We start from the raw sequence: 11,166 nt of genomic DNA on the forward strand, positions 1-11,166 counted from the left end.
GAATGAATGAAATGCATGCATTATTAATTAAAGCCAATGGAAGAATGCATGTAAATTACAAAAACGCTAATGCATTGACTTTATTAATTATATTAATTAAAGTAAAGAATGCATTTAATTAATACCACCATGCATTAGCATTATTTAGAAATGAATGGAATAAGAGCTTAAAGCAGAACACTAGCGTTCATTAAAGCAACGGAACGCTACAAGCATGGGAATATTAAGTAAGGAAGAGTGTTCATTTATTTAAACGCTAGCGTTCACACAAGCAATGTTTTCGGGCCCTCATGCAAGGAAAAACAAGGCGCGGCACCCCCAAAGTGAAACAGCCAAGGTTCGAAGAGGGAACCTCACATCAAGGGAGTGCTACGTTGCAACTTCCAACTGAGCGCTATGGGCAAAAGAAAATTGGCACAAAGTGGAGTAGCCAAGGCTCGAAGAGGGAAACCAAGGCATCAAAGGAGCGCTACATTCAAAGACCAAACTGAGCGCTACACCAAGAATTGCTAGGCCCGGGAAGGAAGCATACAAGGCAAGTGAGTGCAATGCTTACTAACTCAACGGAGCGCTCCACTGGAGCATGGCTCCAACCCATTTTAAACCAAATGCACCCTGACTCAATTGAACTAAACCAATCCGGATCCACTCTTCTTCAAACCCAAAGCAAGCAAAATCCATGGACATCACTCAAAGGCACAAGGATCAGTTAGATTAGGAATTTCATTTAATTGTAATTTATTTTTAATTTCAATTTTATCTTCATTTTTGTAAAGCCTATATAAAGGCATCAATTCCATTTCATTGGAAAGGCTGGCTCTGCTAGAGAGCATTAGGAGTAGGTTAGAATAGAAAGCTTTCTTTGAAACACTTTTAATTTTCTGCACTCTTTACATTTCAAAAATCAATTCAGCTTTATGCAAATTTCCTTTCCTGAAATTTTGTTCTTCTACAATTTCACTTTTCCATTCACACTGAGCTTGATTTACATTTCCTGCACAATTTAATTCCTCTGCAATTGCTCTAAGCTTTGATCTACTGCTTCTTTTACTTTTCAGCACCCAGCCCCCTTTACATTTTGCTGCAATTTATTTTTTCTTGCTCTTTAAGCTTTTGTCCAATCTACATTCTGCTTATTTACATTTGATGCAATTTATATTTCTTGTTCTTTAAGCTTCTGTCAATTTAACTCCTGCAAGTGAGATCTGCTGAAATTTTACATTTATTGTCATTTAAGCTTCAGCTAATTTACATTCTGTTCTTTACTTTCACTGCAATTTATATTCTGCAACTTTAAATTCCCTGCACTTTACATTCTGTTATCAAATTTTCACTCAATTCACCAATGTTAGCTTAACTAAATTAATCACCCACTAAAGTTGCTTGATCCATCAATCCCTGTGGGATCGACCTCACTCTAAGTGAGTTTTACTACTTAATACGACCCAGTACACTTGCCAGTGAGTTTTGGTGTGGAATCTGATTTCCACCCATCAAGTTTTTGGCGCCGTTGTCTGGGATTGATTTAGATCAACAATGATTTAGTGGGTGAGAAGTCTAGATTAAGCATTTTCTTTGTTTTTGTTCTCTGTTTTAAAGTGACACCAAGGTGTTTGAGTTATTGCCTCACTAAGAAATTCTTCTCTGTGACATGAATTTCAATTTTCAATAGTGTTGTGTTTTACAAAATTTAAATGGAGTTCAACTCATCTTGTGATCAAACAACTTTTATGGGATATTACCTACCATCACCAATTTCTAATGGTGGCTGGGAATGTCACCAACAAATTACAGATCATGAGCACTCTAATTCATGGAGATATGTCTCAGAACCACAAGATGAGCAAGAGAATCATATGGGATACCAACCACCACCACAAAATGATTCATATCATTATCCTCATGGTGTATGGGAGTATCAACAAGGAATGAGGGAGTATGAACAATCAAGTGAAATGAACTATTTCTCAGAGCCACAAAGTGACTCATACTATTATGACACATACACAAATGATGGCTGGGAAGGAAAATGCAATGATTCACATTCTAATTATTCAAAGACATTATCACTTGATTATGCTGTCAGTACATACATGGAAGATTGTTCCCCCATGCCACAAAATAATCCACACTGTGATGAGTTCAATAATCACTCAAATTGTGGGTGGGAGGATCAAAACCAAACAGCATTCAACAGTTCATCTTCCACTCATCAAGAAACATAATCACTGGAGTATGCTTTCAATGAGTTCATGCAAGATTGTCCCCCAAGGCAACAAAATGATTCATACTGTGATGAATTCGGCAATGATTTAAGTTGTGCTTGGGAGAATCAAAATCAGAGAGCATTTGACAATTCATACTCTACTTATCAAGAGCTATCATCACTTGAGTAAACCTTCGATTCATTCATGGAAAGCTGTCAAACCTCACCTCCCAGTTTTTCATCTGAAAATTCTTTATCACTTAACTATCTCTTGACACAAAATCCCTTCCAAAACTCACAGTCCACACAAACTTCCATGAACCAAAGCCTCTTAAGGCTTGAAACCATGCTTGAAAGATATGAAAGGAAAGTATAGAGATCCTGGAATGACTAAGAGAACTCCTTCAAAAGCATGGAAGTGATGGTAAACCAATTGTTAAGTGTGAAGAAGGAAGTGGAAGAGCAAGAAGAAGAGGCCCTGGTGTCAAGCAAATTTTCAGTGAAGAATAAGGTGGTTGAAACTGAAACTGCACTTGAGATGACAAGAGAACATGAACCCTCACAAATTTTCCTGAACCAAAGACTCTCAACACTTGGATTTGTGATTGAAAAATATGAAGAGGAGATGAAGAAATCTTGGGAAGAACAACAAACCTCCTCCATGAAAGTGCTACTAAGTCAAATGTTGAGTACAAAAGAGGAAGTGGAAGAACAAGAAAGTGAGGAAGTCAATCAAGAGAATTCACAATCAAGTGAAGCAGAGAAGTACATAGAGGATGAGCTTATGGAGCCAGCAATTCAAAAGGCTCTGGATGAAGATAAAACTCCAATAATCACACAGCAACCAAGTCTTGAATCCAAAGAAGTGAAGGCAACTAACAAGAGCCCCAATCTTGTCCCTGATCCAGCAAGCAAGCTCAATCAAGCCATTTACAAAAGGAAACTTGCTGAGGAGAGGCTAAGACAAGGGACAATAGCTGAGTCTTCTCCCCTTTAAGGTCATTCCTCTTAACAAACTGGAAGAAGAGGAAGAAAGTGAAGAACATGTCAACCGTAGGTAACATTTCTTTTCTTTGCTTTGTTTATTTCCTTTCTCTGCTTTGTTTAGATTTCATTAAATTGGCATATGATTACATCCTAATTTTGGTGTTGCCCTGCAATAATTTGTTTTCAAATCTTTCTGGATGATTGCATCAAAAATGAAAATATCACACTAAGATTCTAAGTTTGGTGTGCCACTTAATTTTTTATGCAATTTATTCAGCAACACCACTTGTCTACATAATCATAATGCCCTTTGCAGTGTTATTTTTTTTCTTAGTTAGAAAATTTTAGTTTTCTCTTTGTTTTAGTTATTTACTTGTTTTTAATGCTTTCTTTCATTAACAGTTTTTGTTAATACATCACCAAGAGATCCTTATTCATGACAGATTCTTGGCTTGGTGATTGTACTTAACATATAACAGTTTCATTTGCTTAGTTTTAGTTTAAATAAATTGACATATGATTGCATTCTAAGTTTGGTGTTTCTATGCAACAAAATTTGTTTCCAATCCATACTGGATACTTGCATCAACTCCAAGTGAAAGTGTCACACTAAGTTTGGTGTGCCACTTATTTTCTTTATGCAATGTATCATGCACACCTTCTATGTTTGCAATCACAATGTCTCTGTCTCTCGTGCCTTGATTGTTATCCTTAATTTTTCTTGCTTAAAACACATGTACTACTAACATTTCATTGTGTAAGACATTCATGATCCATTTTAGCCCCATAGCCATTGTTTTAATTGTTGCTTGAGGATGAGCAAGCACTTTGAGTTTGGCAAGGAAAGAGGAAGAATGGGAGGAAAATGACAACAAGAGAGAAGATGAATTACAAGGTTGTAAAGTTTCTTTTCCTCTCATTTGTTTCCAGCACTTTAAATTGTATGATTATCTTTATCTTCTCTGTATGCATGTGTGGTATGAATAAGCATAGCCTGAATTTTGATTGTAACATGGTGCTGTGCCATTATGACTACCAACTTGAGTTTTGTGAGTTCAAAGCAGTAAAATATCACGATCATAAACAAACAAGGAATTTAAGAAGAATTTAGCATGTGCATACAAGTATTGGAAGGCTAGTATGGTTAATTGTTGCTCAATTGCATTAGATTTTATTTAATTGAAGTTTTCATCTAGGACATTTTGTGAAATCTTTTGAAATCATGAAAACCTTGAAGAAGCAAATACAATTAAAGCAAGAAAGAAAAAGGGAAAGAATGAGAAAGCTGAAGGCTCTGAGTACCAATGACAATTTCATTGTTAAGTACTTGTGGTGTTTATGTATCAAGCCAAATGCTTGAAAACAAAACACTTAGAAGTCAAGGCTAGGCTCAAGTGCAAAAGCACTCCCTCAAAGCTCAAGGTTCTGAGCATCAATGATTAGAGAGTTAAGAAAAGAAACAAATGAGCTTAATAAAGTTCTCTAATTAAATGCTTGTGGTGCTTATGTATCAAGTGGTAATAACTGCAAAAGAATACATGTCGCACGAGTATTTTGTGAGTTTCCTTGTCCACAACAATAGATCTTTGCCACCGTATTTCTACTAATTGCTTAAAAGAGCCAGTTTTTCAATTTCTTTAGGTGTTGTAAAGAATTCAGAAGAAAAACAAAAAAGAAAAGAATGAGAACGAGAATTCGAAGAAGAAAGAAGAGAATTAGACCCTCCAAAATAACGTAGTTTTATAACAGGGTTCAAGGACTAATTTATTTTGTTTTTCCACTCTGACCGCCATGTGTACTAGTTTAAGCCTTCATGTCAGTATTTTTTGTTTGTTATTGAAAAAAAACAAGATTAAGAACTGATTTATCTATCGAAATTAAGAGTTGAGGGATTTTATATATATATATATTTCAAAAGTTAAAAGATTAAATGTTCAATTCTAAAATTCTCATAAATTTGAGTAATTACTCTTAAAAATATATTTTAAATTTTATTTTATTATTAAAATTATTTTATTAATTTAATTTCTGTAATAGTAAAAATTATTTTATTAAATTTAATTTGATAGTAACAATAAATAACAAATAAAATCTAAACTTATTATTTTACTCTATCTAAAAAGCCTTTAGAAATCATACTAATATTATGATATTATTCTATCTCTCTACCTTTTTACTTTTGACAGCTAAATCCTAATTTTTCAATTCACGCTCCTTTTTCACCTTAGTATCACTTTATTCTCTTATTTCTCTCTATCTTTGGCGGGCACGGATTCGATACGCTTAGTATATTTACGCACCGAAATGCCAAAAAATTGTGTAGTGCACCGGTCAACCAAGCAGGCCTAAAATAAAAATGTTCATTTTAGTGAAGTTTTGTTTGCAATTACTTAGAAAATAGAGGGGTTATTTATTAATTTTTTAAATAAATATATTTAGTTTAGTTGTTAAAATTAGTTGGACCATTAAGTAATTATTACTGTCGCCTGCCTCCTCCTCCTCTTGGTTTTCTTTCTCTTCTTCCTCCGCCGTCACAAGCCACCCTTTTTATTATCTCCACCGCCAACAACGACTCAAACCTTTCCACTGCCTCTCCTACTGGCTCCCTCGTTGCACTACCAACTCTTCTCCTCCCCATTCAGACATGGTGGCTTCGGCATCGTCTTCTCCGGCACGCCCAAAGTTCATTGCCCACACTCCTTGGTTTCGTCTTAACAACCTTCTGCCGCGAAGGGCTAGTGTTCATCGAGCTGGCGCAATCGATAGGACTAGTATTCCTTGATCCACCACCACACCTTGGAGGGGAAGCTTGCTTATAGCATCTCCCGTCTCCATAAAAATCTCTATTTTCTACTAATTGACCACTATATATTCACCAGAATCTGCTTCAGAAGAATGCTCAATACAATTCATATTACTCCAATTTTTTAAAATTCCTAAAAATTTCAATACCCGAAATCAAACAAGATTTCAGATTCAGATTACTGTTCCAGCACCACAACGACCAAAATATATACAGATACGATTTCAATTTCAAATCACTACTAACTCCAAAGTTCAAAATTCTGAAACAATTCCAGTGATAACCATAAAATGCGTTGTGCGATTCAACTCTTCGACGAACATCACCAAACAGGGGAGAATGTGGTGGGTCATCACAATAGAAACCAACCAAAATGCCTCCCACCCTTGCTGTAGCAAATGGGCAGATTTCATTTATTATATTCATTTTATTAACTATAGTAATATACTTTGGAAAATTAGGTTTTTTAGACTAATTATATTTATGATAGTTAAATGATATAGAGAATAATTTTATTAATTATAGTAAAATGTCATGTGAAATTAATAATTTTTTAGAATAATTTTATAAGTTATAGTAACATAATTTAAGAAATTAATTATTGTTTTGAGTAATTTTATTAATGAGAAATTAATAATTATGTTAGATTATTTTTATTAATTATATTAATATGTCATGAAAAATTATTAATTGTTTAGAGTATTAATCATAGTAAGATGTTGTAAAAAAAATAATATTTTTATTAATTAAGATGTTATAAAAAATTAATATTTTATTAATTATTTAAGGTTTATTATTTAGACTTTAGGGTTTAGGGTAGGATTTTTTTTTCTTCTTATCCTTGATATGCGTCAATCTTTTTTTTTGAACCTTAAAATTTATTACATATTAATTTTCCATAGTATATTATCATGATTAATAAAATTACTTTAAAATTGGCATGAAGCAAAAGATGCTGCAAGCAATTGGACAAAAAAAATAAGGATAAGTCACCCAAGACAAAGAGGGAATCTGGAGATACAAGGGGAGGATCTGTGTGCCAAACGTAGGAGATATGACAAAAGCTCATAAGAGCAGATTCTCAATTTACCCTGGAACTACCAAGAGGTACAATTACTTGAAAGAGATGTTCTGGTAGCCAAGAATGAAAAATGACATAGCAGTACATGTATCCAAGTACCTAAGGTGCCAGAAAATGAAAATAGAGCATCAAAGGTCATTTGAAATGCTGTAACCCCTTGAGATTCCATAGTGGAAGTGGGAAGATATTGCCATGGATTTTGTGTCAAGCTTGCCAAGAACTAGAGCATGATTTGATACGGTATAGGTAATTATAGATCGACTGATGAAGTATACTCATTTCTTGCCTATTTGTATGAACTATTCCTCAGAGGAACTGACGAGACTATATATCAAGCAGATTATGAGGTTACATGCAGTGCCCATGACCATAGTATCAGACAGAGGATTCCCAGTTTACTTCAAGATTTTGGGGAGACTTTCAGAGGCGTTTGGGACACAATGTGTTTGAGCACAGCATGCCATCCACAAATTGATAGCCAATTAGAGAAGACGATTCAAACTTTAGAGGATATGCTGAGGGCATTTTTGTTAGATCAACCAACCAGTTGGGATCGTTATATGCCTTTAGTGGAATTTGCGCATAATAATAGTTACCATGCAAGCATCGGAATAGCTCTGTACGGGAAGAAGTGTCAATCTTTGTTGTGTTGGTATGAGGCTGGAGAATCAAGCATCTTAGGTCCCGAACTACTGGCAGAGACAACAGAACAGATCAAGAAAATCTGAGCTAGAATCCTTACTGCTCAGAGTCATTATAAGAGTTATGCGAATAAGAGGCATAAGCCTTTGGAATTTAAAGAGGGTGATAATGTGTTTTTTAGAGTTACTCTGACTATGGGTATTGGAAGAGCTATAAAGACTAAGAAGCTGAATCTCTATTATATCGGTCCATTCCAAATCTTGAAGAGGATTGTGCCAGTGGCATACCAGATAGCTTTACCGCCACATCTTTCGAATTTGCACGATGTGTTTCACATTGTTCAGCTTCGAAAGTATATCCCCAATATGACTTACGTGTTAGAACAGGAATAAGTTCAACTAAAAGAAAATTGATATTTCAAGTTGCTCCGGTCAAAATTTTTGATGTTAGTGTCAAGAGGCTTCGTAGAAAAGAAGTCCCGTTGGTAAAAGTAGCTTGGAGTCGAGCTAGAGTAGAAGAACATACGTGGGAACTTGAATCAGACATGAGGAAGGACTATCCCATGTCATTACAGGTAACTGAATTTTGAGGACAAAATTTCTTTTAAGGTAGGTAGGATGTTAAACCCAAAAAATATTAACTAGTTAATTATGTAATTAAAATTTAGTTAAAATGGGGGGGGGTTTAAACCGTCCGGTCTAGGTTAAAAATTAAAATTTCATAATTTGAAAATTTATCGATAAAAGGTTAGCTCAAAAAATTATTTGGTGTGTAAAAATGTAATCAATTATAGAAAAAAGCATATCGGCGTTATAAAAATGTAGAAATAACTAGAAAAATATTGAGAATACAAATCAGAACACTTATTTTTAAAAAAATTTAGCCGTAGGCAGGGCCAACGGACGAAAGGACAAAAATGTCCTTCGTTTAAAAGAGTCAAAACGTGACTCTCTCCCCAAAATCACATTCAATTTGCAAATTAAGAGAGTGAGGGTTTGAGACATTGAAAAGAGAAGAGCCATAACCCCAAAAATACTATTCGCCTTCCACCTTCTAATCCAATTTTCTCACAAACCAGAGCTCCGATCGACAACCTGTTTGCGACTATGCATTGCTCTTAACTCCGTCTACGTTTTTATACCACTTTTGCGGTGAGTAATCACAAGAACCTTATTCTATTTCTCTATTTTCCTCTGTTTTTGCATTTTAGGTAGTGTGGTTGTTGAAATTGGTGATTTTGATACTTTAGGGGAAGTTCAAGCTCAATTTCTAGCAGAGTTTTGGCCCATGATCATGTAGAGTAAGGTAAGGAAACTCTTTTCCTTTATTTCTCCCTAATTTTTATGAAAATCTAGTTTGAACAATGTGAAAATTTGAATGAAACTAGATTGAGTAGAGTTGCTTGGATGCTTAGCTTGGTTGGTGTTAATTGAGGCTTGACTTGGCCGGAAAAGAAGGTTCAAGAGGTTGGAACTGCCGTCAATTAAGGTATGGATTTTGCTTTCAAGTAATCACTATGTAATGCTATGTGAAATCTTAGGCTAGTTGACTTTAAGATATTGTAGGATTGGTGTTGTTGATGATAAAGGTTTAGCTTGAAGCTGTGAAATTGAATGATTGGTTGAATGCATTTTAGGCCAGAGGCCGTGATTGGATGAGTTACATCCCTTAGTAAATTTGGTGAAATTGTTGTGTTGTAAAGATGGATTGAGTATATGAGTTGAGTTAGGCATTGTATGTTGTGACATATTGGGTGAGATTGAAATTCTTGAAAATGATATGTAAAAATGGACTTTAGATGGTTAATGGGTGTTTGTTGGAAAAATGTGTACAAGTTTGGGGTGAAGGAAAGTTAATTGATGATTTGGATAAAAATTTAGTGTTTGATGGGTTGTTGGAAATGTAAATGATTGATGACATTTGATTGACATTGTTTTTAAAAGAGGAAGATTGAAGAAATGGTAAATTTTAATGATGCAGAAAATTTGTATAAATTGGTGATTTTTGGTCAACTTTGGAGGGCCATAACTTGTTCCCAGAAATTTGAAAATCAATGAAATTTATTTTGAATTAAAACTGAAAATGTCTACTTTAATACCGTCAAAGAATGGAAGGAAAACAATTTTAGTAGAAAAAGTTATGAGTTTTTGAAAATTAGGGTTTAAAACTGAATTATGCAGATTTTGCAGAATGGGTGGTAGAACCGTCAGGTTCCCTGTGTACGCACAAGGCATGCATACGCATCATACTGGGATCGAACCAAGTTCTCCATGTATGCACCTTGCGTGCATATGCATCATGGGACTTTTGTGCATACGCACGATGCATTTGTATGCATGATACCAAAGTTTTGCGAGAATCGTGCTAGGTTCCGTGCGTACGCACAAGCCATGCATACACACCATTCCCTAATTTTGCTAAAAATTCTATTTTGAACTATTTAGCTTTTCCAGTGAGCTCATAACTCCCTGTAACCTCCGTATGGAGTCTGATAACCATTTTTAAAGCTTTGAATGTATTGTGGGTGAATATAAAGATTTGAATTTAGTAATTTTTGGATGAAAACTTGTTAAACGGGGTATAAATGTTATGGGAATGGTGGTTCGTCCCGCCCACGATGAGGATGATGGCTTGGTCCCTTTCATAGATTGATAAACTATAAATTACTAAATCGGTTAAAATTGTGAATAATGATTGAATGTGATTATAACTATGATGTGATAACTGAATTGGTAAGGACGTTGGTTTCGTTCTGCTTGCGTATTGATGAGGCACATGCACCGGACAAGGATGGTGGCTTTATTCCACTTGTTCATAGTTGCGGTGTGATGTGAGGATGGTGGTTTTGTCCCGTCCACGTTCTCTCTGGTTGCAAGGTGAGAAGGCACCCTCCTTTGAGTGAGGTGGCACTCTCTGTTGTTATATTTGGCACGACCTATACCTCCAGGAGAAAGTGAGAAAGCACTCTCCTTTCTTTCATATGGTACCTCTATTTTATTTAAAATTTACTTTTCTGGACTTTACTATGAGTTTGTATTTTTCTGTGATTTCAGGTTTTTTCTGGCTTAAATTGAGGGACCTGAGCAAAAATCTGATTCAGAGGCTGAAAAAGGATTGCAGATGCTGTTGGATTCTGACCTCTCTTCACTCGAAGTAGATTTTCTGGAGCTACAAAAGCCCAATTGGCACGATCTCAATTGTGTTGAAAAGTAGACATCCTGGGCTTTCCAGAAATATATAATAGTCCATACTTTGCCCAAGATTTGATGGCCCAAACCGGCGTTCCAAGTCAGCTTAAGAATTCTGGCGTTTAACGCCAGAACTGGCATAAAAGCTGGAGTTAAACGCCCAAACTGGCACAAAAACTGGCATTTAACTCCAAGAAAAGTCTCTACACATGAAAGCTTCAATGCTCAGCTCAATCACACACCAAGTGGGTCCCGGAAG

General features: G+C 35.4%; 1 protein-coding gene across 1 annotated transcript; it reads left to right on the top strand.

Annotated features, from left to right (window-relative positions):
• The first annotated feature begins 7,050 nt into the window (after positions 1 to 7,050).
• Positions 7,051 to 7,805, top strand: LOC140181497 (uncharacterized). The gene is made up of 2 exons (XM_072225122.1): positions 7,051 to 7,103; positions 7,388 to 7,805. Exons 1-2 carry the CDS (start codon positions 7,051 to 7,053, stop codon positions 7,803 to 7,805), a joined length of 471 nt encoding a protein of 156 aa, XP_072081223.1.
• The last annotated feature ends 3,361 nt before the right edge of the window (positions 7,806 to 11,166 follow it).

Source organism: Arachis hypogaea, chromosome 18, assembly GCF_003086295.3.
Source record: "Arachis hypogaea cultivar Tifrunner chromosome 18, arahy.Tifrunner.gnm2.J5K5, whole genome shotgun sequence".
NCBI classification, from domain to species: domain Eukaryota; kingdom Viridiplantae; phylum Streptophyta; class Magnoliopsida; order Fabales; family Fabaceae; genus Arachis; species Arachis hypogaea.